We start from the raw sequence: 26,792 nt of genomic DNA, 5'->3' as shown, positions 1-26,792 counted from the left end.
CAGCCCCGCCTCCGTCCTCAGCCGACTACTGACGGCGCCGGCTCCGCCTTCAGGCCCGCCCACTACCCGCCCCTCAGAAGACTCCGCCACTGGGTGGGCCCCGCCCCAAGGCCGCGCCGTACGCATGCGCCAATGGCCGGTGCCCGCTCCTCGGCCGGCTCCCGCTGAGGCCCCGCCCCGTGTCGCAGCCACGGTGCGGGCTCCGCCCACAGGCCGCAGCCCCGGTTGCTAGGCAACGGAGACCTCCACCCGTCCCAGCTCAGGGCTTCCCAGGGCTGCTGCCCAGAACTTGGCTCCGTGCGCCTTCGCCGCCCGGGCCCCTTAAAGCCCGCGGGACCGAGTCTGGGAGACCCCTGCACGCCGCTTCTGCGCGGAGCCCCGGGCCCTTTAAGGAAAGTAGGTCCGGTCCGCGGGTGCGGTCGGGCATGCGTGTGGGGCGTTCTCCGCGGCCGTGTCCCTCCGCGGCGGCTGCGAGGCGGTGCGGTGGCTGAGGCGGCTGAGGCGGCCGAGGCGGCCAGGTGGGTGACGGGAGGGGCGAAGGCGGGCGGCAGAGGCGGCCAGGTGGGTGTCCGGGAGGGGCGAAGGCGGGCGGCAGAGGCGGCCAGGTGGGTGCCCGGGAGGGGTGAACTTAGGCGGCGAGGAGACTGAGTTCTCAGGAAGGGCGAACCCTGGCGGCGGGGAAGCTGGATCCCTCAGAAGGGGCGAACTTAGGCTACGGGGAGGCCGAGCCTTCAGGAAGGGCGAGGCTGGGCGCGGTGGCTCACGCCTGTAATCCCAGCACTTTGGGAGGCCGAGGCGGGTGGATCACCTGAGGTCGGGAGTTCGAGACCAGTCTGGCCAACATGGTGAAACCCCGTCTGTACCAAAAATACAAAATCAGCCGGGCGAGGTGGCGCGCACCTGTAATCCCAGCTGCTGAGGAGGCTGAGGCAGGAGAATCACTTGAACCCAGGAGGCAGAGGTTGCAGTGAGCCGAGATCACATCACTGCACTCCAGCCTGGGCAACCAGAGCGGGGGAAAAAAAAAAAGGAACGAAAGAAAAAGAAAAAAGGAAGGGCGAACTCAGGCAGCAGGGAAGCCGGATCCTTCAGGAGGGGTGAACTTAGGCGGCGAGGAGGCCGAGTTCCTCAGGAATGGCGAGCCCAGGCAGGGAGGCCGATCCCCCAAGAGGGGCGAACGCGGGCGGCAGGGAGACCGATTACTCCGGAGGGGGATACAGGGTGCGGGGTCGAGCTGCGGGGGTGAACTCCTGGCCCTGCCCGCTGCCCTCCCGCAGGACCCCGCACCTCCCGGTGTGGATTAAAATGCTGCAGGGCTTCAGGATCCCCAAGCCCACGCGGCGGTCGGGCCCTTTCGAATAGGCCCTTCTTGCTCGAGGTCCCCAAAGTCGCTGGCAGGGCCCCCCACCCCGGAAGGAGGCGCCCACCAGGGACAAGCTGCCCCTCCTCCCTGCAGCGAAGAGGGGCTAGAAAGTGTAAGCGAGAGTGCATTTTATTAGGAGTCACTGAGAGGGGAGGGGAGATTGGAAAATGCAGTCACAGAGCAGAAAATCAGTGCTCCAAGCCGTAGCTCATCCTGGGGGTAAGATTTCCAGTCTTTGTACACACTGCTTTTTTGTTTGTTTGTTTGTTTTTGAGATGGAGTTTGGAGTCTCACTCTCGCCCAGGCTGGAGAGCAGTGGCGCGATCTCTGCTCACTGCAAACTCTGCCTCCCGGGTGCAAGTGATCCTCCTGCCTCAGCCTCCTGAGTAGCTGGGATTACAGGCGCCCACCACCACACCCAGTTAATTTTTGTACTTTTAGTAGAGACGGAGTTTCGCCATGTTGGCCAGGCTGGTCTTGAGCTCCTGACCTCCGGTGATCCGCCCGCCTCGGCCTCCCAAAGTGCTGGGATTACAGGCGTGAGCCACCGCGCCCGTCCCACACTGCTTTTTTCGCACTTGCTTTTTTCTTCGTTTTCTCCTTAACAGTTTATACGGGTTTAATTGACATGCAATAAACTGCCCGTATTCAAAGCAGATGGTTGGATAAATGTTGAGATGTGTGTTTTGCGTGTTTCACATCCCATCTGGGCTTTCTGCTTTGGGAGTTGCCTCCTGCATAGGCAGCGGGGAGTGCCCTGGCCGCCCTCTAGGCCGTGGTCCCAAGACCGCCTTCCGTCTTGTGCATCACGCAGTCACAGGGGCTTCCCTTTTACGGAAGAGGCGCTGGGACGCAGAGCTGAGGAGCTGCTGAAGGCTGGAGCCGTCAGAGCCCACAGTGATGCCTTGAGGAACTAGTCATTCATTTCCCTGCGTGTGTGGGATGATCTAGGTTTTGACCCGTGAGACAAAACCCACCTTCCGTTTCTGTTCTCCTGGATTCACTTCCTTTCCAGGCCTGGTCTTGCTTTCATGTAGGGGAAGCTGGATGTTTATTTGTTCAGTTGGTTGGTTTGCTGGTTGTTTCAGAAGTGCAAGAGGGTGGCCGGGCGCAGTCGTTCGTGCCTGTGATCCCAACACTTTGGGAGGCTGAGGCGGGTGGATCACGAGGTCAGGAGATCGAGACCATCCTGGCTAACACAGTGAAACCCCATCTCTACTAAAAATACAAAAAAATTAGCCGGGCGTGGCGGCGGGTGCCCGTAGTCCCAGCTACTCGGGAGGCTGAGGCAAGAGAATGGCATGAACCCCGGAGGCGAAGCCTGCAGTGAGCCGAGATCGCACCACTGCACTCCAGCCTGGGCGACAGAGTGAGACTCTGTCTCAAAAAAAAAAAAAAAAAAAAAAGAACTTACATAGGGAAGGAAGGAGGGCTGGATGAGCTCCCCGGGCTGTCAGAGTTGCAGAGTTGCAGCCCTGAGAACTTCCAGAAGCCAGGTTCTTAACCACAGTTGTCAGGGACCTGTTTATTAGAACTCACTGAGATCTACCGATTACAGAGTGAGGACTAAGAAAGTGAAATCCCAGCATGTCACGTCCCTGTCCTCCGGACCCCCTGGATGTGTTTCCCTTTCCCCAGGGACGACACAAGCACCCACCTCAAGCAACACCCGTTGCACTGCACCCTTCCCAGCTCCCTCTCTTTCCACAGGTTGACTTTTCTCTTTTAACTCTGGCACTGAGCTTACTACCTGTGGCTGTGGAGGCCTTGCAATGTGGCTGGTCCGAACTGGGATGTGCTGGCCAGGTGCGGGTGGCTCATACCTGTAATCCCAGCACTTTGGGAGGCCGAGGAGAGCGGATCACCTGAGGTCAGGCATTCAAGACCAGCCTGGCCAACATGGCAAAACGCCATCTCTACTAAATACACAGCCAGGCACACGCTGGACCACAGCCACCCACTGTGTGTTCCAGAGACTTCTCTGGGATTCCGAAAGGCAGAAATGAAGGCCTCCTCCCAGAATCCCGTTTCTGAAGTCGGATTTGCCTTTTCAGCTTAAGCCATTTGACCTTCTAAATGCCAGGGAAACAGGAACAGAGCTCATCGGCTGAGGAATACAAAATTTACCCGGGCATGCTGGCGCGTGCCTGTAATCCCAGCTACTCAGGAGGCTGAGGCAGGAGAATCACTTGAACCCGGGAGGCGGAGCTTGCAGTGAGCCAAGATCACGCCACTGCACTCCGGCCTGGGCAACAGAGTAAGACAACGTCTCGAAAAAAAAAAAAAAAATTCCCTTCCAAGGAGGTATCCTCCCACCTTAGGGACCTGATGGTGGAGGTTTCAGAAAAATTCCCCGCACAGCTGACTGAGCTTGGGGTTTTAAGGTGGGGAGTTTTAGACCTTCCCCAGCCGATGAGCTCTGTTCCTGTTTTCCTGGCATTTAGAAGGTCAAATGGCTTCAGAAACGGGATTCTGGAAGGAGGACTTCACTTCTGCCTTTCGGAGTCCCAGAGAAGTCTCTGGAACACACAGTGGGTGACTGTGGTCCAGCGTGTGCCTGGCTGCACACAAAAGAAAGCTGAACTTGGGTTTTCTTTCAGACTTTGACACAATACCTTCTGGGGACCACGCCTGGCCTCTTCCCTTTTCCTTTTTTTTTTTTTTTGAGATGGAGTTTCTCTTGCCCAGGCTGGAGTGCAGTGGCGCAACCAGGGCCCACTGCAGCCTCCGCCTCCCGAGCTCAAGAGATTCTCGTGCCTCAGCCTCCTGAGTAGCGGGATTACAGGCATGCGCCACCATGCCTGGCTAACTTTTTGGTGTTTTAGTAGAGATTGGATTTCACCATGTTGCCCAGCTCAGGCAATCTGCCTGCCTCAGCCTCCCAAAGTGCTGGGATTACAGGCGTAAGCCACCGCGCCTCGCCCCCTTTTCCTTTTGAGTATATCAAAATGACTGTTTTTTTCCTTATATACCCAGACTGGGAAAAGTATGTCAGTTTACCACAAAGATTCACAGAGGGTTGGGCGCTATGGCTCATGCCTGTGATCCCAGCACTCTGGGAGGCCAAGGCAGAAGGATAGCTTGAACCCAGGAGTTTGAGACCAGCCTGGGCAACATAGTAAGACCCCATCTCTACCAAAAATACAAAAGTTAGCTGGGCGTGGTGGCGTGCACCTGTGGTCCCAGCTACTTGAGAGGCTGAGGTGGGAGGGTCATTTGAGCCCAGGAGGTTGAGGCTGCAGTGAGCCGTGATTGCACCACTGCACTCCAGCCTGGGGGATAGAGCGAAACCTCGTCTCAAACAAACAGACAGCTAAAAAAACAAAAAACAAAAAAAACCTTTCCTTCCAGGCACAATAGTTCCTTATTTTTTTTCATGGTTGTAGCAATTTATTATTCTTTCTTTCTTTTTTTTTTTTTCTTTTACAGACAGAGTTTTGCTCGTCGCCCAGGCTGGAGTGCAGTGGCACAATCTCAGCTCACTGCAACCTCCGCCTCCCAGGTTCAAGCGATTCTCCTGTCTCAGCCTCCTGAATAGCTGGGATTACAGGCGCCCGCCGCCACGCCTGGCTAATTTTTGTATTTTTAGTAGAGACAGGGTTTCACCATCTTGGCCAGGCCAGTCTCAAACTCCTGACCTTGTGATCCACCTGCCTTGGCCTCCCAAAGTGCTGGGATTACAGGCGTGAGCCACCGCACCCCGGCTTTTATTCCTTCTTTAACAAAAAAGTTCTTAGAGCCTGGGCACAGTAGCTCACGCCTGTAATCCCAGCACTTTGGGAGGCCGAGGTGGGTGGATCACTTGAGGTCAGGAGTTTGAGACCAGCCTGGCCAACATGGTGGAACCCCGTCTCTACCAAAAATACAAAAATTAGCTGGGCTTAGTGGCGGGCGCCTGTAATCCCAGCTACTTGGGAGGCTGAGGCAGGAGAATTGCTTGAGCCTGGGAGGCAGAGCTTGCAGTGAGCCGAGATTGCGCCACTGCACTCCAGCCTGGGCGACAGAGCAAGACTCAGTCTCCAAAAAAAAAAAAAAAAAAAAAAGGTCTGGGTATCCATACTGTTTTGCAACTTATTTTGTGCACTTGTCAGATATTGGGTGTCCTTCCATGTCAGAGCCTCTGTCTCATTCTTCTTAAAACTGTGTGGCCGGGCCGTCCTGGGTTACGCAAGGATGAGAAGTCTCCTCTGGGTTGAGAGGTTTTGGCTCAAGTTTAAGGCTTTTCTTTCCAGCCAGATAGGCTTGGGAATGACTCTGCAGGAAGCGCGTGTTCCCCTGATCTGGCCAGCAGCCGGCACTGGAATCTTGGTTGTAGGGTTACTTACTGCAGGGGTCAGTTTCACAGAGGTTTCCCTCCCTTTTCTTCCCCACAGGTTGTGGGTTTTCTCTTAGGTCTTCTGGCTTTAATGCAGAGCTTATATTCAGCTTATTAGTTTTAAAAGTGTGTTAAAATAATGCACGTATTTTTGGCCAGGCGCGGTGGCTCACGCCTGTAATCCCAGCACTTTGGGAGGCCAAGGTGGGCGGATCACGAGGTCAGGAGATCGAGACCATCCTGGCTAACACGGTGAAACCCCGTCTCTACTAAAAATACAAAAATTAGCTGAGCATGGTTGCAGGCAGCTGTAATCCCAGCTACTCGGGAGGCTGAGGCAGGAGAATGGCGTGAACCCAGTAGGCGGAGGTTGCAGTGAGACGAGATCGCGCCACTGCACTCCAGCCTGGGCAACAGAGCGAGACTCCGTCTCAAAAAAAAAAAAATAACGTATTTGTATCATTGCTATGTTTAATGTCGTATTTCATTGACCATAAGTCCCACAGGGAAGGAGGAAGTTGTTACTTCCTGTGTGGGGCTGGGGCCAGGGTCTCCCCCTGGGTATTGAGTCATTCTCTGGGGTGGAGTGTCCTGGGCACTGCAGGGTGCTGAGTAGCGTCCCTGGCCTCCACCCACTCCATGCCAGGAGTTCCCCCAAAACCTGACAACCACAGATGTCCCCAGACATCGTCCGGTCTTGAGGGGCAGAATCATCACCGTGTTCAGGCCTGTGGGGGCAGGGGGCAGGGTGGTCTAGCCCTGACTCAGCCCGCCAACATCCTCTGGGCCACGAGGCAAATGAGAAGAAAAAGGAAGTGGTCGGGGGTGTGAGCCACTCCAAGCACAGACAGTTCCCGCCGGGGACAAAGGGATGGGCTGAGCTGGGACACCTGGGTGGGGAGTCACACCCTATGTGCCCTGGAGAACCAAGACAGCCTGAGTCACCATGCCAGCTCTGCCGGGCTGCAGATGCTGCTTTCAGAAGTGCCCGGCAGCTGCGGAGCTCTGGGGATGCGGACTTGGCTGGGCTAAGATGGATCGGGTGTCGGGGCCCCCAGAATCCCCTCAGTGGAGTCGCTGGTAGATTAGATCAGAGGGGAAGCTGCCAATCTAGCTGAGGTCTTGCCCCGGGGCAGTTTTGCCCCCAGGGGACTTGGAAATTCGGGGCGGTGGGGGGGGGGGTGCATTTGTGTTTGTCACAACTAGAGGAGGGGCTGCCCCTGGCATGGAGTGGGTGGAGGCCAGGGACATTGCTCAGCACCTGCAGTGCCCAGGACAAACTCACCCCAGAGAAGGATCCAGCCCTGAATGCCAAGTGGGGGACTGCATTAGTTATTTGGAAAAAAAAAATCGAGTCTGCTCCCTGCTCACACCAGACACCAGAATAAACCCCCAATATGGCAGACGGTGTAAACCAGGGGACCCCAGCTCCTGGGATTCTCTTCCTGTCCCCCTCTGTGGATTTCAATGTGTGTAGCCTCCTGGGACCTCAGCAGAGCAGAGGATCATGGGCCACAGAGTCTCTTGGGGGTCCGTGGAATCCCCTAACCCAAGAGGTGTCAATCGAGGGTAATTCTGCCCCCAGGGGACACTGGGCCAAGTCTGGGACATTTGTGTTTTTCTCATGACTGGGGTTGCTCCTGGCATGGAGTGGGTGGAGGCCAGGGACGCTGCTCAGCACCCTGCAGTGCCCAGGATGGCCCCTCCCCAGAGAGTGACCCACGCCAATGTCCACAGTGCAGAGAGTGGAAACGCTGCCCTAGTGGGAGACGCAGCAGATTCAGAATTGAAGGATCTGAGTTCAAGCCCAGACTTGTACCTTTTACCTCGCACCCTCAGGCAAGGCAACTGGCCTCAGCTTCTGGACGTGCAGCACGGGTGAGCCCCTCCCGCCAGCCAGGAAATGATGAGTTTCACAAGAGCAGGTCCTCCAGGGCCCCAGCAAATGCCAGGCCTGTTTACTAATGACAGCAAAGGTCCACCATCACTTAGCAGGAATGAGAGCATTCGCTTTCAACCTGCCCTGCCAGCCTCACAGGGCTGCGGCATGAACCCCTGTAGGGTTAGTTTATGAGCGCGTAGGGAAGTGCTCCCCAGAAAGCAGGAGAAACACGGATGGCCAGATACACGTTTGAGCCTCTGACAACTACAGTCACTGTGTACTAACTAGTGGTGAGGTTGGCAATTTGTAAAAATTACTCATTAAAGAGGGAGACAGAGCCAGGCTCAGTGGCTCATGTCTATAATCCCAGCACTTTGGGAGGCCAAGGTGGGAGGACTGCTTGAGGTCAGGAGTTTAAGACCAGCCTGGACAACATAGCAAGACCCCCGTCTCTACAAAAAATACAAAAATTGCCGGGCGTGGTGGCTCATGCCTGTAATCCCAGCACTTTGGGAGGTCGAGGCGGGCGGATCACGAGGTCAGGAGTTGGAGACCAGCCTGGCCAATATGGTGAAACCCCGTCTCTACTAAAAATACAAAAAAAATTAGCTGGGTGTGGTGGTGCGCACCTGTAGTCCCAGCTACTCAGGAGGCTGAGGCAGAAGAATCCTTGAACCCGTGAGGCGGAGGTTGCAGTGAGCCAAGATCGCACCACTGCACTCCAACCTGGGCAACAGAGTGGGACCCCATCTCAAAAAAGAAAAAAGAAAAAAAATACAAAAATTATCTGGACGCATGCCAGTAGTCCCAGCTACGCAGGAGGCTGAGGTGGGAGGATTGCTTGAGCCCCGGAGGTTGAGGCTGGAGTGGGCTGTGATTGTGCCACTGCACTTCAGCCTGGATGACAGAGCAAGACTTTGTCTCAAAAAATAAAATAAAGCAAACAAGAACAGTTAGATCCCTGGCCTTGCCACTCGCAGGATAAGCTTTGTCCCCCTCGGCACTGTGGACATTCAAGGCGGATTAGTCTCTGGGGTGGGGTATCCTGGGCACTGCAGGGGCACTGGGCAGCATCCCTGGCCACCACCCACTGTGTGCCAGGGGCATCCTCCAGTTATGACAACCACAAATGCCCCCAGACATCACCCAGTATGAGTCCCCAGGGTGCAGAATCGCCCCCCAGGTGAGACCCCCGCTGCAGCTGAGTGTGGCTGAGAGCTCTTCACAGTGGCCACGAGGAGGCAAGACTGGGGTGGGCCCCCGGCTCCCTCTGGGCGCTCAGAGCATGGCTCCTGCCCCCGCGTTCAGACTGAAGCCATCCAGGAGGCCAAGAAGGTGGTGCCAAGTCGGTGGTGCCCAGTCAAGCCCAGACCCTGTGGCCCTGGGTTAGGAAAAAGTTCCGTGAAAGGAGTGTGGCCCTGGGTTGGGATGGGAGCTTGGGGCGTTCCTCCCTGTGGCTTCCTCTTTCTGACACTTGGTCTCTTGTCTCTTGAAACTTTGGGCTGAGTCCTCTGAAGCAGGCACCACAGGTGTCCGTGACGTCTCATCACTGTAACTGTCCCCTAGGTGACACGATCTTAGCTTTGTTTTGAGACAGGGTCTTACTTTGTCCCCCAGGCTGCAGTGCAGTGGCACAATCATAGCTCACTGCAGCCTTGACCTCCTGGGCTCAAGCAATCCTCCCACCTCAGCCTCCAAGTGGCTGGGACTATACAGGCACATCCACCATGCCTGGCTAATTTCTAACTATTTCATGCAGAGATGGGTCTCACTATGTCGCCCAGGCTGGTCTTGAGCTCCTGGCCTCAAGCAGTCCTCCTGCCTTGGCCTCCCAAAGTGTCGGGATTACAGGCGTGAGCCACTGCAGCTGGCCAGGGCTTCTTTTAGGGGTAAGGAAAGTGTTCTGGAATTAGATAAAGGTGGTGTTTGCGCAACGCCAAACGTGCCAGGAGTCACGTAACTGTACTCCTGAACTAACTGAAAAGGTTAAAACGTGTGGGATGTGAGTCATATGTCAATCTAAAAACAGAAGAAAAGACTATCAGGAGGATTAGGACAGTATGCTAACCCCTTGATAGCACCTGGCCCGGAGGGGCCTGGACAGGCCTTGCTTCCTGCCTGTCTGCTTTCCCACGAGAGAAGTCAGAGATGCAGTAGGCACAGTGGCTCACACCTGTAATCCCTGCACTTTGGGAGGCTGAGGTGGGAAGATCGCTTGACTCCAGAAGCTTGAGACCAGCCTGGGCAACATAGCAAGACCCCATCTCTACAAAAATACAAAAATTATACAGGTGTGGTGTTGTGTGCCTGTAGTCCCAGATACTCAAGAGGCTGAGGTGGGAGGATCACTTGAGCCCGGGAGGTCAAGGCTGCAGTGAGCTGGGATTGCACTACTGCACTCCAGCCTGGGCAACAGAGCAAGACCCTGTCTCTAAAAAAAACAAAAATGTAAACCAGACAGAAGCACAAAACAGTGACAGGATGCACGCCTGGGTGATCAGGGAAGACGCAGCCATCCTCCAGCAGGAGTGAGGGTGGCCTACCAGCACCAGGAGCAGTTGTAACGTTTAAAAGTAAACCCTCAGGCCAGGCATGCTGGCTCACGCCTGTAATCCCAGCACTTTGGGAGGCCGAGGTGGGCGGATCACCTGAGGTCAGGAGTTTGAGACCAGCCTGGCCAACATGGTGAAACAGTTTCTACTAAAAATACAAAAATTAGGCAGACATGGTGGTGTGTGTCTGTAATCCCAGCTATACAGGAGGCTGACCAGGAGAATCGCTTGAACCCAGGAGGCAGAGGTTGCAATGAGCCGAGATCACGCCACTGCACTCCAGCCTGGGTGACAGAGCGACACTTCACCTCAAAAAAATAAAAATAAAAAAGTAAAAATAAACACTCAGAGGCTGGGCGTTATGGCTCACGCCTGTAATCTCAGCACTTTGGGAGTCCAAGGCGAGTGGATCACTTGAGGTCAGGAGTTCGAGACCAGCCTGGCCAACATGGCGAAACCCCACCTCTACTAAAAATACAAAATTAGTCGGGCGTTGTAGAGGGCACCTGTAGTCCCTGTTACTTGGGAGGCTGAGGCAGGAGAATCGCTTGAACCTGGGAGACAGAGGTTGTAGTGAGCTGAGATCGTACCACTGCACTCCAGCCTGGGCGACAAGAGCAAAACTCCATCTCAAAAAAATAAATAAATGAAAGTAAAAATAAATAAATAAATACTCAGATTTTGGAAGGTGGCTCCGGGACGCTGCCTTTTTTTTTTTTTTTTTTTTTTGAGACAGAGTCTTGCTCTGTCGCCCAGGCTGGAGTGCAGTGGCACAATCTTGGCTCACTGCAAGCTCTGCCTCCCGGGTTCAGGCCATTCTCCTGCCTCAGCCTCCCAAGTAGCTGGGACTACAGGTGCCCACCACTATGCCCGGCTATTTTTTTGTATTTTTAGTAGAGACGAGTTTCACCGAGTTAGCCAGGATGGTCTTGATCTCCTGATCTTGTGATCCGCCCACCTCGGCCTCCCAGAGTGCTGGGATTACAGCCGTGAGCCACCGCGCCCAGCGCCTTTTTTAACAGGACAGATTCTGGGCTGGGAGCATCTTCCAGCCAAGTATCAGGGCTGGGCTGCCAGGCCGGGAGCCAGTGTTGTGCACTGACCTAGAACATATGGAACTGACTTCTCCACTCAGGGCTTGTCTCTCAGGCGCCTCCCGTGCTCTGGGGCAGCGGTCCCCAAGGCAGTGGCAGGATGTGGAAACCTCCGGAAGGAAGTGGGTGACTGTGGTCCGTGAGCTGCTACACCTCGGTGGGGGAGGGGTCATACCAGTTGGTTGCTTAGAGAAACTGTGTTGTTCAAAAAAAAAAAAAAAAAAAGTGTTGCAGCAGGGGAATTTGTCATCTCACCTTTCATTTCTCTAGAAGTTTCCAAGGGTCACTTGTGTCTCGTCCGTGGGAAGACCGGGGGAGCCCAGAAGGCCTTGGTGTGGAATTCTGAGAGCTGATTCCTGCCTTGTCTTCTCCACTGTCCCTGGAAGAATCCGAGAAGAGCAGAGCGGAGGGAGCTCCAGACACGGTAACCAGCCCCCGGCCTCAGGGGACGACAAGGGCAGGAGTCAGGGTCCCGAGGCCACCCTGGCCTTTCTTTGGAAAAGACCCCTTTCTGTGGCCAATCACCCCTCCGCCAAGGAGCCGGTGTTTGTTCCTGATAGAAAACGCTTTGCTCGGGCCGGACATGGTGGCTCATGTCTGTAATCCCAGCACTTTGGGAGGCTGAGGTGGGAGGATTGCGTGAGGCCAGGAATTGGAGAGCAGCCTAGGCAACATGGTGAAACCCCTGTCTCTATGTAAAAAAAAAAACTAGGCCGGGCGCGGTGGCTCACGCCTGTAATCCCAGCACTTTGGGAGGGCGAAGCAGGCAGATCACGAAGTAAAGAGTTTGAGACCAGCCTGGCCAGCATGGTGAAACCCCGTCTCTACTAAAAGTACAAAAATTAGCTGGGCGTGGTGGCGGGCGCCTGTAGTCCCAGCTACTCGGGAGGCTGAGACAGGAGAATCGCTTGAACCTGGGAGGCGGAGTTTGCAGTGAGCCAAGATCATGCCACTGCACTCCAGCCTGGGGGACAGAGAAGACCCTGTCTCAAAAAAAATAAAAAGGAAAAAGAAACCCGTTTGCTGTGACGGGAACTCTGCCGGTCCACAAGGTTCTTCAGAAGATGTTAACTTCCACTGAAAATCCTGCACCTTTTTTTTTTGTGATGGAGTCTCACTCTGTCACCAGGGCTGGAGTGCAGTGGCGTGATCTCGGCTCACTGTAGCCTCCGCCTCCCTGGGTTCAAGCGATTCTCCTGCCTCAGCCTCCTGAGTAGCTGGGATTATAGGCACATGCCACCACACCCGGCTAGTTTTTTGTATTTTTAGTGGAGATAGGGTTTCACCATGTTGGCCAGGCTGGTCTCAAACTCCTGACCTCAAGTGATCCACCCACCTCGGCCTCCCAAAGTGCAGGGATTACAGGCATGAGCCACCTCGCCTGGCACCCCTCACCTTCTGAAAGGAGACAGACATGCCAAGAGGAAGTTTACAAGCTCCTCGGGCTGCCCTGTCTTGTTTTCTGGAACTGTCTTGGCGTGAGTCTGGTAGACAAGCTTAAAAGGATATAGACAAAGATAAGCCTCGGCCAGGCACGGTGGCTCACGCGTGTAATCCCGGCACTTTGGGAAGCTGACGTAGGAGGATCACTTGAGACCAGGAGTTCAAGACCAGCCTGGGCAATGTAGTGAGACCCTATCTCTACAAAAAGTTTAAAAAAGATAAGCGGGGGCCTGTGGGAACAGCCGCTTTCTCCCTGAGGCTCAGCCCAGGTAGGGGGTCTCCTCCCATGGCTGCAGTCAGCTCAGGGCTGCAATACCACTGCTGGAAGGCCCCGCCTGCCCAACCAGGTGGCATGGTTGGAAGCTAAGCCCCCAAATTGGCATGGGAGGCCCTGAAATCAACAAACGGCAGCACCAGGCTGTGGCAGGTTGGGTTTTGCTCTGTGCTGTGATTTCTGTTGGAGTTGGAAAGTTGGCTGTGAGTCAGCCCAGATGTGAAGCGGAAACGGGGAGGAGGGAGGTGAGTGGGCCCGGCTGGGTGGATGGGGATCTGCTCGCCTGCACGGTTTCCTCTTTGGTAAAGTGGGGCCTGCACTCGCCCCATCTAGACAGGCATGTGGGGACTGAGGTGATTGATTCCCAGCGTGGAGGAGCATCTCGCTCAGTGCCAGGCGGACCATGGCCTGGAGGTGGCCTTCATTTTCCCTTCTCCCGAGGGGATTTATTGATCTTGTGCTGCAGGTGGTGTGGCCTGAGGGCAGGTGTGGCTTGCAGAGCTCATCACTGGGGCAGGTGCAGGGCTCTGGGGTGCTGAGCTGTCACTGGGGAAGGGCCTCAGGTCCCCCCCAACGGCTCCCACCTGCTCAGCCACAGCGTGGATGGGTCCCGGGCTCCCCAGCCCCAGGGGGATACCATAAGCACAGAGGTGGCCTCTTTGAATCAGGGGCTTCCCAGGGAGGGTCTGAGGCTGGGCTGCGGCATTGTTCCTTCCTTGGGAAGCGGGCAGGGGTGGCCAGGCACAGTGGCTCACGCCAGTGATCTCAGCACCTTGAGAGGCTAAGGTGGATGGATTGCTTGAGTCCAGGAGTTCAAGACCAGCCTAGGCAACATAGTGAGCTCCCATCTCTACAAAACATACAAAAAAAAAAAAAATTAACTGGTGGTGAAAAAATTATAAAAAATTATGGCAGTGAGTGCCCGTGGTCCCAGCTACTCAGGAGGCTGAGGCAGGAGGATCCCTTGAGCTAGGAGGTCGAGGCTAAAGTGTGAGCCGTGATCCTGCCACTGCACTCTAGCCTGAGCAGCAGAGCGAGAACCTGTCTCTAAAAATGGAAGAGAAGCAAGCAGGGGGGACCTGTGTGGTGACCCTGGGGTTGTGCCCCGCCGAGCAAAACCAAGATGGGTCAGCAGTCCCTCGACTTGGAGCATCCACGTGGCTCTGCTGGGCAGTGGAGGGGCCCCGTGGTGGAGCAGCGCTGGCCCGGGAAGCGTGTGTCACTAGGCTTGTGATCAGACGGCTGCCTGCATCCCTGACAGTTGCTGAATTTAGGGAGTTGTGGGGCAGAAATAGCGGTGGCTTCACCCACAGAGTCCAGGGTTCGAGACCCGGCCAGTCCACCCACAGAGTCCAGGGTTCGAGCCCCAGCCGATCCACCCACTAGCTGTGTGGTGTGAGACACTGCTGTAGAATCAGTCATAATCGTCTGAGCCACGATCTCACCCAGGGCGATCTAATCTTAACCCGAAGGGACACTGGGTGATGTCTGGGCACATCTGTGGTTGTCATAACTTGGGGGAGCTCCTGGCAGGGAGGGGCGGCGGCCAGGGACGCCGCTCAGCACCTTGCAGTGCCCCTGACGGCCCCACCCCAGAGAACGATCCAACCCCGATGTCCACAGAGCCAGGGGGTAGAGGCCTGGTTTTCTAGGCCCTGGTTTTCTCATCTGTAAAGTGGAGACAGGGTTTTTGTCCCAGGCAAATGAAAAGTTCAAGTTCCTAGTTGGGTGTTAACCCTGGTGGCAGGAAGTGACAATGGTGGCTAAGGGCCCCAGGATGGTGCTGGGGAAGTTCAGGCCTTTCTGGTCACTGCAGCGTGGGTGGGACTCGAGTCCTCCTGCCACCTGTGCCCAGGCTGCCCTGAGCAGTGTCCCCAGCCGGTCATCACCAGGGGCTCCCTTGTGACAAACCATTGACCCTGGACCTTTTTATGGTGCAGACTCTGTCGTCACTGCGTTCACAGTGGGCACCGTGTTGTGTTGTGTTGTGTTGTGTTGTGTTGTGTTTTTGAGACAGAGTCTTGCTCTCTCACCCAGGCTGGATGGAGTACAGAGGCCCGACCTTGGCCCACTGCAACCTCTGCCTCCCAGGTTCAAGCAATTCTCCTGCCTCAGCCTCCCAAGTAGCCAGGATTTCAGGCATGCACCACCACACCTGGCTAATTTTTGTATTTTTAGTAGAGACAGGGTTTCATCATGTTGGTCAGGCTGGTCTTGAACTCCTGACCTCGTGATCCGCCCGCCTCAGCCTCCCAAAGTGCTGGGATTACAGGCGTGGGCCACCGCGCCCGGCCTGTTTTGTTTTGTTTTGAGGCAGAATCTCGCTCTGTCGCCCAGGCTGGAGTGCAATGGTGTGATCTCGGCTCACTGCAACTTTGCCTCCCGGGTTCAAGCGATTCTCCTGCCTCAGCCTCCCGAGTAGCTGGGATTACAGGCGCCCGCCACCATGTCTCGCTAATTTTTGTATTTTTAGTAGAGATGGGGTTTCACCATGTTGGCCAGGCTGATCTCGAATTCCTGACCTCAGGTGATCCACCCGCCTCGGCCTCCCAAAGTGCTGGGATTACAGGCGTGAGCCACCGTGCCCAGCCTCTAACTTGCTTTTCTTCCAAACAGTGCAGCATCTCTTCCCCCCGACCCCCAGGCCCTGTGAACATTTGGGTCCAGATCATTCTCTGGTGGGGGCCGTTATGTTGACTGTTGGGGGGTACCCTAACCCTAAGCCCTGGGGCCTCCAGAAGGATCCAGCTCTGCTCACACCTTATTTTTATTTTTTATTTTTTGAGACAGGGTCTTACTCTGTTGCCCAGGCTGGAGTTCGAGGCTCACTGCAGCCTCGAACTCCCGGGGTCAAACGGTCCTCCCACCTCAGTTCTGGGATTACAGGCATGCGCCACTACACCCAGCTAATTTTTAAATTTTTTTGTAGAGACGAGGTCTCGCCATGTTGCTCAGGCTGACCTCAAACTCCTGGACGCAAGCCATCTACCTACCTCACCCTCTCAAAGTACTTACAGGTGTGAACCACTGTACCCGGCCTGTCCACACCTTAAATTTAGCGTACAGGATCCATTCCCAACAGCTGAGAGCTTCCCCATGCTAGATTGGTGTTGTTTTCAGCCTGAAATTCGTGGTGGTTTTTGATGGCAGCCCCAAACACTCGCCCAGTCGTGTACCGTGAGGGATGAGGCACAAGACAGGACTTATTCACAGGTAACAGCAACACAGCCGGGCGCGGTGGTGCACGCTTGCAGTCCCAGCACTGTGGAGGCCAAGGTGGGCGGATCAGATGAGGTCAGGAATTCAAGACCAGCCTGGCCAGCATGGTGAAACCCGTCTCTTCGAAAAATACAAAAATTAGCTGGGCGTGGTGGCAAGTGCCTGTAGTGCCAGCTACTCGGGAGGCTGAGGCAGGAGAATTGCTTGAACCCAGGAGGTGGAGGCTGCAGTGAGCTGAGATCGCGCTACTGCACTCCAGCCTGGGTGACAGAGCGAGACTCTGCCTCAAAAAAAAAAAGAGGTGGGGGTTGGAATGTACTAGAACGTGATGAATGTGTGTTTATTACTTGTGAGCGTTGCGTGGAGCCCAGGAGGCCTGGGCATGTGGTGGGCCTCACTCCCTCTCCCCTCTGTGACTCCCCCTTCTGCTGGGTCCTCTTCATGCTGTGGTGAGGACCCCCGCCCTGCCCAGCACCCTGCGTGGGCCTTGCCCCAAGTGTCACAGTCAAGTCTCTGCCCGTCCAGAAGGTGCACCCAGCAGAGCAGGGTGGGGTCTGCATCCACTCTGGGCCTGCCACGGTGCCGGCGTCCTGGCAGTGACGATAACGGTGTTGGCGGTGACAGGCCCTGCGTGGTGAGCGTGAGCCCAGCACATGCGCGGTGTGTGATCCAGGTCGTCCCTCCGCCCTGTGCGGGATGGACTCTGTCTCTGTCCCCTGAGAATTCTCAGGGGAGTAGGAGGACGCCGGGTCCCCACCCCAGAGCAACCCGCGGGTGTCTCACAAGTCACCGCTCAGGCGTGCATGAGACTTGGGCCGGCTCCTGGAGGCTTCCTCATTTATACGGTGCCTTGGGGTGGACAGCTGCCCCTGGAATCACCCAGCATCTCGCCATGTGACCCGACCTGGAAGGGGGTCTTTGCGGATGAAATCAAGGGAAGAGGGGTCACCCAATTGCGGGGTCCCTGACCCAGTGACCAGTGACTTGGGCACAGCAACATGGGGAGAACGCTGACACGATAGGGACTCATTCTCAGTTCTGGGGCCGCACGTCTGAGATGAAGGTGTGGGCGGGGCTGGGTCCCTCTGAGGCCGAGGGGCATCTGCCAGACTTCTCTCTGCTCCTGGCGGTGGCCAGCATCCTGGGCGACCCTTCGCTTGTGGAAGCATCACCCCCATCTCTGCCTGCATCCTCGCACAGCCGTCTCCCCCGTATCTGCCTCACTCCTGAGGATGTTTGTCACTGACTGTGGGGCCACCCAAGGAATCCAAGATGACGTCCCTTGAGACCTTCTTCCACCTAGGCTGCCATGCACAGGCTGCGGGCATTGCGGCGTGGCTTCCTTTGTGGAGGCCGCAGTCCGGCCATGCAGTCCCCTGTGACTGGCATCTCAGCCTGCCCCACACTCAAGCCCCACAGTGCTGGGTAGCAGCAAGTCTAGGTCCGGGCCAGGCATCGGCACCGGGGAAGATGCGGCCCCTGCGGGCTCTTGGGGCCCGGCTCTCCGCACCTTCTGCTGTGAACCGGTCAGGCCTCCCCACGCGCAGTTCTCTTCTGTCCACTGAGGAGGTGGCCCCCTTTGGGTGAAACTCCTTAAAGTCAAAAGTCCAGGGGATGTTTTGAACCCTGCCACTAGTGGCTCACACCTGTAAGCCCAGCACTTTGGGAGGCAGAGGTGAGAGGATCATGTGAGCCCAGGAGTTGGAGACCATCCTGGGCAACATAGTGAGACCTCGTTTCTACTAAAAATAAAGAAACTTACCCAGGTGGTGTGTGCCTGTAGTCCCAGCTCCTCAGGAGGCTAAGTTGAGAGGATCGCTTGGGCCTGGGAGGCAGAGGTTGCAGTGAGCCGTGATGGCACCACTGTACTCCAGCCGGGGCAACAGAGTAAGACCCTGTCTCAAAAAACAAAACAAAAATCCTGCCGCTTGTGCCCTCAGCACGAGTTTCCGGGAAATTCTGTCGCCTCCAGCAGGTCATGATTCCCGTGTATTTCAGGTCTGCGGGAGAGCTGTGGGGCTTGGTGAGTGTTTCGTGGCCTCTCGGGTTGGTCAGCACCCCCAGCCAGCTGGCCCAGGACCCCTCTACAGAAGCCCAGGAGAGCAGGCGTCACCAAGATGTCCAACCCCTTCCTGAAGCAAGTCTTCAACAAGGACAAGACATTCCGCCCCAAGCGCAAGTTTGAGCCGGGCACCCAGCGCTTCGAGCTGCACAAGAAGGCGCAGGCGTCGCTGAACGCCGGGCTGGACCTGCGGCTGGCCGTGCAGCTGCCCCCGGGCGAGGACCTGAACGACTGGGTGGCTGTTCACGTGGTGGACTTCTTTAACCGCGTCAACCTCATCTACGGCACCATCAGCGACGGCTGCACGGAGCAGTCCTGCCCCGTCATGTCGGGGGGCCCCAAGTACGAGTACCGCTGGCAGGATGAGCATAAGTTCCGGAAGCCCACGGCACTCTCCGCGCCCAGGTACATGGACCTGCTGATGGACTGGATCGAGGCGCAGATCAACAATGAGGACCTCTTCCCCACCAACGTTGGTGAGTCAGTGCTGGCAGGGGCTCGGGGATACAGAGCCTTCCAGAAAAGTCAGGGAGGCCGAGCACAGTGGCTCACACCCGTAATGCCAGCGCTTTGGGAGGCCGAGCCCAGGGATCGCTTGAGCCCAGGAGTTTGAGCTCAGCCTGGGCAACATAGCAAGATCCCATCTCTACAAAAAATTTTAAAAATTAGCCAGGCATGGTGGCGCACGCCTTTGGTCGCAGCTACTCAGGAGGCTAAGGTGGGAGGATCGCTTGAGGCTAGGAGGTTGAGGCTGCAGTAAACTGTGATCGTGCCACTGTACTCCAGCCTGGGTGACAGAGCAAGACCCTGTCTCAAAAAAAAAAAAAAAAAAGGATTCTATTTCTGAGTATTCTCCTAAGTTGGGCTGCTCTTAGTAGCCCCTTCATCCTGAATCACTCCTGGTGACTCCTGTCTCCTCACCCCAAAGCAGAGGACAGGATCAGCATCAGGCCTGGAGTCCTTCGCAGAGGAGACAAGCACGCCTGCCAGTGCTGGTCCCAGTGTTCTCAGTGGTTTCAGAATCACTGCCATGGAGCCCCTGGGCCCACCAGGATCATCACCCCGTTGGCGGGACCCCCTGCCCAGCTCGATGTGTAATGCACTGCATGGCTCTCAGGGACACCCCATAAACATGGGTTTGAGGATGATCATTAGGGCACGTCCCTCCAGAGTACAGCGTACCTTTCTTTTCTTTTCTTTTTCTTTTTTTTTTTTGAGACAGTGTCTCACTCTGTCACCCAGGCTGGAGTGCAGTGGCACGATCTCGGCTCACTTCAACCTCTACCTCCCAGGTTCAAGCGATTCTTCTGCCTCAGCCTCCTGAGTAGCTGAGATTACAGGCATGAGCCACCACACCCGGCTGATATTTGTGTTTTTTAGTAAAGATGGGGTTTCTCCATGTTGGCCAGGCTGGTCTCGAACTCCTGACTTCAAGTGATCTGCCTGCCTCGGCCTCCCAAAGTGCTGGGATTACAGGCATCAGCCACCGCGCCCGGTCTGCCAGCAATTTCTGTCTGGAAGCCCCTTGTCACATCCAGGAGCAAAGGGTTCTGGACATGGACTTGGCTGAGTCCGTGGACCCGTCCCACCCCTCTCCCTGCAGGCACTCCGTTTCCCAAGAACTTCCTGCAGACGGTGCGGAAGATCCTGTCGCGGCTGTTCCGCGTGTTCGTGCACGTCTACATCCACCACTTTGACCGCATCGCGCAGATGGGCTCCGAGGCCCACGTGAACACCTGCTACAAGCACTTCTACTATTTCGTCAAGGAGTTCGGCCTCATCGACACCAAGGAGCTGGAGCCACTGGTGCGCGGGCTTGGGGCTGAGGGCGTGCGGTTACGGTGGGGCTGGCGGCCCGTGGCAGAGGAACCCTTCCGGGGCCAGGACCCTGACTGCTTGCGGTCGGCCCAGCAGCTGGCGGCCCCGGCTGGAGTTGGGCCCCGGGGACCCTGCTGATGGGACAAGTGGTGAGGTAGCTGGGAGGGATCCTGCGTTCCCCCACGGAACAAATGCCGGCGACAGGTGCAGTTTCCTCCGCGCCGCCGCGCGTCCAGCTCACTCCGCCTTAACCGTCCTGAGCTCAGGTGTCCCAGAGCGCCGCTCAGTGTCCCTTATGAAAGGGATGCGAGCCGGCACAAGCAGACTCCACCCCCGACTTTTTTTGTTTGTTTTGAGACGGAGTCTCTCTCTGTCGCCCAGGATGGAGTGCAGTGGTGCGATCTCGGCTCACTGCAACCTCCGCCTCCCGAGTTCAAGTGATTCTCCTGCCTCAGCCTCCCAAGTAGCTGGGATTACAGGCACGCGCCACCACGTCCAGCTAATTTTTTGTGTTTTTAGGAGAGAGGGGGTTTCACCGTGTTAGCCAGGATTGTCTCGATGGATCTCCTGACCTTGTGATTTGCCCATCTCAGCCTCTCAAAGTGCTGGGATTACAGGCGGGAGCCACTGTGCCTGGCCTTTTTTTTTTTTTTTTTTTTTTGGAGATGGAGTCTCCCTCCCTCACCCAGGCTGGAGTGCAGTGGCGCGATCTTGGCTTACTGCAACCCCCACCTTCCGTGTTCAAGCAATTCTCCTGCCTCAGCCTCCTGAGTAGCTGGGATTACAGGCACGTGCCACCACGCCCCGCTAATTTTTGTATTTTTAGTAGAGACCAGGTTTTGCCATGTTGGCCAGGCTGGTCTCAAACTCCTGAACTCAGGTGATCTCCCTGTCTCGGCCTCCCAAAGTGCTGGAATGACAGACGGGAGCCACTGCACCTGCCTAGATTCCACCCGACTTCTGTAGCCAGCCGGGTACCTCTGCATCTGCCCTAGCCTGTCTGCTTTCCACGTTACCAGGTTTTATCGGGAGACGAACCCAGGGACTAGATTCCTTGGTGTGGGGTCCACATCCCTGAAGCCAATGTTGCTTCTTGAAATTGGGGCCCACAATTGTGACTCGGTGATGGGGACCAGCAGTGGAGTGGGTGCCCGTGATTCAGGGCCTGGCACTGGAAGCTGCCCAGAGGCTGCACTGTTCCCCAGGCTGCCGGGCGCTGTATGGATGTGGGGATCCTGATGTGACAGCGGGACCCCACCAGCCTCCGAGTAGCTGGGACCACAGCCAGCACGCCTGGCTGATTTTTTATTGTGTGTAGAGATGGGGTCTCACTATGATGCCCAGGCTGGTCTGAAACTCATGGATGCAAGCAATCCTCCCACCTTGGCCTCCCAAAGTATTCAGATGACAGGTGGGAGCCACCACTCTCTTACAACTTTAAAAAATGGTTAAAAATGGACGGATGAGGTGGCTCCCACCAGTAATCCCAGCCCTTTGGGAGGCCAAAGAGGGAGAATCACTCGAGCTCAGAAGTTTGAGAACAGCCTGGACAACATAGTGAGACCTCATCTCTACAAAAAATGAAAAAAATGAGCCAGGCACAGTGGTGCGTGCCTGTGGTCCCAGCTACTCAGGGGGCTGAGACAGGAGAATCGCTTGTGCCTGGGAGGTTGAGGCTGCAGTAAGCCGAGATCACGCCACTGTACTCCAGCCTGGGTGACAGCCAGTAAGTAACCTGTCTCAAAAAAAAAAAAAAGAAAAGATTAAGGCCCGGCGTGGTGGCTCACGCCTGTAATCCCAGCACTTTGGAATGCCAAGGCGGGCAGCTCATGAGGTCAGGAGTTCGAGACCAGCCTGGCCAACATGGTAAAACCCCATTGCTACTAAAAATACAAAAAATTAGCTGGGCATGATGGCACGCGCCTGTAATTCCAGCTACTCGGGAGGCTGAGGCAGAAGAATCACTTGAACCCAGGAGGCAGAGGTTGCAGTGAGCTGAGATCGCGCCATTGCACTCCAGCCTGGGTGACAGAGCAAGACTCTGCCTCAGGGGGAAAAAAAAAATTAGCCAGGCATGGTGGTGGGCACTTGTGATCCCAACTACTCAGGAGGCTGAGGCAGGAGAATCGTTTGAACCCAGGAGGTGGAGGTTGCAGTGAGCCAAGACTGCGCCACAGCTCTCCAGCCTGAAAGACAGAGTGAAACTCCGTCTCAAAAAAAAAAAAAGACTAAAAACATCTTCATATAACTTCCTCATTTTTGTGCATCCCCTTTCAGGCTTTGCTACTGGTAAACATTTTGCTAAATTTAAAATTAATAGTTGCATAGTCAGTGGGTCTAAAGATGGTAGTGGGGTCTTCCTCTTTTTTCTTTCTTTTTTTCTTTTTTTCTGTATTCCAGAACTTTCCTTCTAGTGTCCCAGTCTGTATAAGACAGGGATCAGCAAACTGCAGCCCTCTGGCCTGGCTTCCTGTTTTTGTAAATAAAGTTTGTGGGGTTTTTTTGTTTGTTTGTTTGTTTGTTTGATCTCAGGCACTGCAACCTCCACCTCACATGTTCAAGTGATTCCCCTGCCTCAGCCTCCTGAGTAGCTGGGACTACAGGCGCCCGCCACCATACCTGGCTTATTTTTTTGCATTTTTAGTAGAGACGGGGTTTCACCATGTTAGCCAGGATGGTCTCGATCTCCTGACCTCGTGATCCGCCCACCTCAGCCTCCCAAAGTTGTTTTTTTCTTTTTTGAGACAGAGTCTCGCTCTGTCACCCAGGCTGGAGTGCAGTGGCGCGATCTTGGCTCACGGTAACCTCCGTCTCCCGGGTTCAAGCGATTCTCCTCCCTCAGCCTCCTGAGTAGCTGGGATTACAGGTGCCTGCCACCATGCCAGGCTAATTTCTATATTTTTAGTAGAGACAGGGTTTCACCGTGTTATCCAGGCTGGTCTTGAACTCCTGACCTCAGGTGATCTGCCTACCTCTGCCTCCCAAAGTGCTGGGATTACAGGTGTGAGCCACCAAGCCTGGCTGTAAGTAAAGTTTTATTGGCAGCGAGGTACACTTGTGAGGTTACCATCGTCTGAGGTGGCTTTTGAGGTACAAGACAGAGTTGAGCCATCATGACAGGGACCGTCTGGCCCACAGATCTGAAAATGCTGACTCTCTGGCCTCATGGGGTAGCCTGCTGCCCCTGGTCTCAGGTGTGCCATTGCCTGTGTGGTTTTTGTTGTTTGGATGTTCAGGGAAGTCCCCAGTTGCCGTTTCTCTGCCTGTGCGTCTCCGTGTGTCTGCTGTTCACATCACCCCTTTTGGGAGTGGCTGGTGGGAGCTGATGTCTTGCTTGCTCTTTACAGAAAGAAATGACCGCCCGGATGTGCCACTGAGAGCCCCGCGGGTCTCCCGGTGCCCGAACTGCTGCTGGGGCCTCGGAGACTTGGAGGAGGACGCTCTGGAACCATCATCCCGCTTCTCTCCGGCCTGAGCATCTCAGGGAGACCAGGGGCCGGGCCGCTGAGCAGGTGTTGGTCCTCAGGAGCTCCAACCCCGGACGGCAGATGCCTTCCTCACCGTCTCGAGCCTCAGTCTCCCGTCTGGGACTAAACGTGAACTCTGTAATTCTATGTGTTACTAGCAACCGGAAAAGCCCACTGTGTTTTTATACCACTTCCGCTTTCCAGGAGGCTGGATGGCTTCCAGGGCCACTCCTTGTCCTGGGTGGCTCCCAGGCTCCTGGAACTTCTGCCTCCACCTCGCTGGGGAGCCCCCAGGGCTGCTGTGGCCACAGCCCTGCCTGGGCCTGTCTCTCAAGGGCACCCAGCTTGCTCGGCCTCCTACATGTCTCCCGTTGGGGAGGCAAGAGGCTGAGGGGCTTCCGAGCCCCTGAGAGCGGACATCTCCTCCCGCAGGCCTTTACTCCGCACTCCCCACTGGCAGCCGCTGGTGTCTCTTCACACAGAGGCACAACCTGGACCCAGGCAGCCTCTTTCCTCCCTCCCCAGTCTCTTCCATTTTTCTACAGATTTTTTTTTTTTTTTGACATACTAGAGACGGGGGTCTTGCTGAACTCCTGGCCTCCAGTGATCCTCCGTCCTCGGCCTCCCAAAGTGCTGGAATCACAGGCGTGAGCCACTGCACCCAGCCCTCTCTCTTCCTCAATGCACTCTGCTTCCTCCGTTCTTCCGAAACATTCAGCTGACTGTATCCAGGGCTTCCTGGACTCCTGGGACCCCACGTCCTGCACCCCGGCTTCTGACTCATTTCCTAAGGGCCCCTTTGTGTATCATAAAGGGTTTGATTTTTATAGTCACATTTACAACCATCTTGAGATTTTTATTTTTTTTGAACGGAGTCTCCCACTGTCGCCCAGACTGGAGTCCAGTGGCACGATCTCGGCTCATTGCATCCTCCACCTCCTGGGTTCAAGTGATTCTCCTGCTTCAGCCTCCCAAGTAGCTGGGATTACAGGTGTGTGCCACCACGCCCAGGAAATTATTGTAGTTTTAGTAGAGACAAGATTTCACCATGTTGGCCAGGCTGGTCTCAAACTCCTGACGTCAGGTGATCCGCCCACCTTGGCCTCCAAAAGTGCTGGGATTACAGGCATGAGCCACTGCACCCAGCCTAACCAGGCTGGAGTGCAGTGGTGGGATCTCGGCTCTGAGCAAGCTCCACCTCCCATATTCACGCCATTCTCCTGCCTCAGCCTCCCCAGCAGCTGGGACTACAGGCACCCACCATCACGCCCGGCTAATTTTTTTGTATTTTAGTAGAGACAGGGTTTCACTGTGTTAGCCAGGATGGTCTTGATCTCCTGACTTTGTGATCCACCAGCCTCAGCCTCCCAAAGTGCTGGGATTACAGGTGTGAGCCACTGTGCCCGGCCAAGAATTTTTTTATCAATAACATAGTGAACTCTGCCTCTTCGGAATGATGTCCACTTTGCTTATGATCAACCCAAGCAGGACTCTTCTCTCCCTGGACGCCTCTCCCCTGGTCTGGAATCTTCCAGTTCTGCCAGAATTGGCCTTTCCCAGATGCTGCAAACTTCCAGTTGAACCCCTTTTTCTGTGTGGCCCCTGGGGCTGCGAGACCAAAATCCATGAGTTCTGTGTCCCCTAGACCTTTGGAAGGTGAGAGCAGGGCCCTGAGCAAAGGCAGCCACCTCCTCTCCCTGGCTGAACCCCTGCCACCCTACTCCTCACCAGAATTGTCAGTGGCCTTTCACCACGGTGGCCCTGCACTGAGCCCTGCACTGTCCCAGACCACACAGAAGTCTGGTCACCTCTGGGTGCCTGGAATGGTCACCGAAGAGAAGCACGCTATCCCCATCTCTCCTGGCTTCTGCCAGAAAGTCGAACAAGTGCAATTAACACACTGTCACTGCCAAAGCCTGAAACTCCCAGGACTTGTCCTCGATCCTTCCAGAAACCACCAGGTCCGGCACTTGGAGCCCCCAGGAGAGGGACCTCCCAGCTGAGCCCTCAAAGAACTCCATGAAATCAGGAACTGCTTGATGAAATGTATCTCCTTGTACCTGCAAGATGAAGCCCAAACACCCACACCTCTGTCTCCCCCAGGGCTCGGGATGTCTCCAGCAGCCTGGCCACGTAGCTTCCCAGGTGGGCTCGGGGAGGTGGGAGCAGGGACCATCTCTGTCCCCTCCACCCTCATTCCATCCACCCCGGAGACCACCCTCCCCCAGCCAGATATGGAATAAAACTACAGACGCAGACGTCGGAATAAATGGTGTCGTTTTCCTGCCAGTGTTAACAGGGTGCCCTGTCCCAGGGGTGAGCCTCAGGCCTTGGGGCTGAGAAAATCTTTTTTATTTTTCTTTCTTTTCTTTTTTTTTTTTTTAGACAGCTACTCAGCTTTTCTTTCTTTCTTTGTTTTTTGTTTGTTTGTTTGTTTTTTAATGCCAGCTACTTGGGAGACTGAGGCAGGAGAATTGCTTGAACCCAGGCGGCAGAGGTTGCAGTGAGCCGAGATCGCACCACTGCACTCCAGCCTGCGTGACAGAGCAAGACGCTGTCTCAAAAAAAAAAAAAAGAAAAAAAGAAAAGAAAATGAAGCACAAAAGTTTTTACCCTGTGCCAAGGAACAGATTCAGAGGGAAAAGACCGAAGGGGTGGAGTCCAGGCCAGCCCGTCGCTCCCTAGCCCGCTGTGGCCTTGGACATGGACAAATTAGCGTACACTACAACTTTTTATTGACTTGTTTATTTCATTCTCTTTCTTCCTTTTTTTTTTTTTGAGACAGTCTCGCTGTCACCTAGGCTGTAGTGCAGTGGCCTGATCTCGGCTCACTGCAACCTCAGCCTCCCAAGGAATTGGGACTACAGGTGCCCGCCACCACGCCCAGCTAATTTTTTTTTTTTTTTAAGATGGAGTCTTACTCTTGCCCAGGCAGGAGGGCAGTGGTGCAATCTTGGCTCACTGCAGCCTTGGCCTCCCAGGCTCAAGTGATTCTCCTGCCTCAGCCTCCCAAAGTGCTGGGATTACAAGCGTGAGCCACCACACCCGGCCCTAATTTTTGTATTTTTGGTAGAGACAGGGTTTCACCATGTTGGCCAGGCTGGTCTCGAACTCCTGGCCTCAGGCGATCCCCCTGCCTCGGCCTCCCAAATGTGGGATTGCAGGCATGAACCACTGTGCCCAGCTGCTTTTTGTTTTCTGTATGTGAAAAATGTGGGCATTGGGTGAGTGAGTCTCTGGGGTCCCTTCCAGCGTGAAACGTCGTGGGTCCGGAGCCTAACGGAAGACCAGCTTTGGCTCACG

The 26,792-nt window shown here is 55.5% G+C and overlaps 1 protein-coding gene across 2 annotated transcripts; it reads left to right on the top strand.

The window, feature by feature from the left end:
* The first annotated feature begins 28 nt into the window (after nt 1-28).
* On the top strand, nt 29-25,759 carry MOB3A (MOB kinase activator 3A). Of its 2 annotated transcripts, XM_055371162.2 has the most exons (5): nt 30-518; nt 11,477-11,630; nt 18,141-18,680; nt 19,808-20,010; nt 23,370-25,759. In XM_055371162.2, exons 3-5 carry the CDS (start codon nt 18,260-18,262, stop codon nt 23,397-23,399), a joined length of 654 nt encoding a protein of 217 aa, XP_055227137.1. In that variant the 5' UTR covers nt 30-518; nt 11,477-11,630; nt 18,141-18,259; the 3' UTR covers nt 23,400-25,759. The 2 variants fall into 2 exon arrangements, with proteins under 2 accessions (XP_055227139.1, XP_055227137.1); XM_055371164.2 differs by lacking the exon at nt 11,477-11,630 and having other exon boundaries at nt 29-518.
* The last annotated feature ends 1,033 nt before the right edge of the window (nt 25,760-26,792 follow it).

This window comes from Gorilla gorilla, chromosome 20 (assembly GCF_029281585.2).
Source record: "Gorilla gorilla gorilla isolate KB3781 chromosome 20, NHGRI_mGorGor1-v2.1_pri, whole genome shotgun sequence".
In the NCBI taxonomy this organism is placed as follows: Eukaryota; Metazoa; Chordata; class Mammalia; order Primates; family Hominidae; genus Gorilla; species Gorilla gorilla.
Note: the sequence above shows the minus strand (reverse complement) of the source record. Positions and strands in the feature narration are given on the sequence as shown.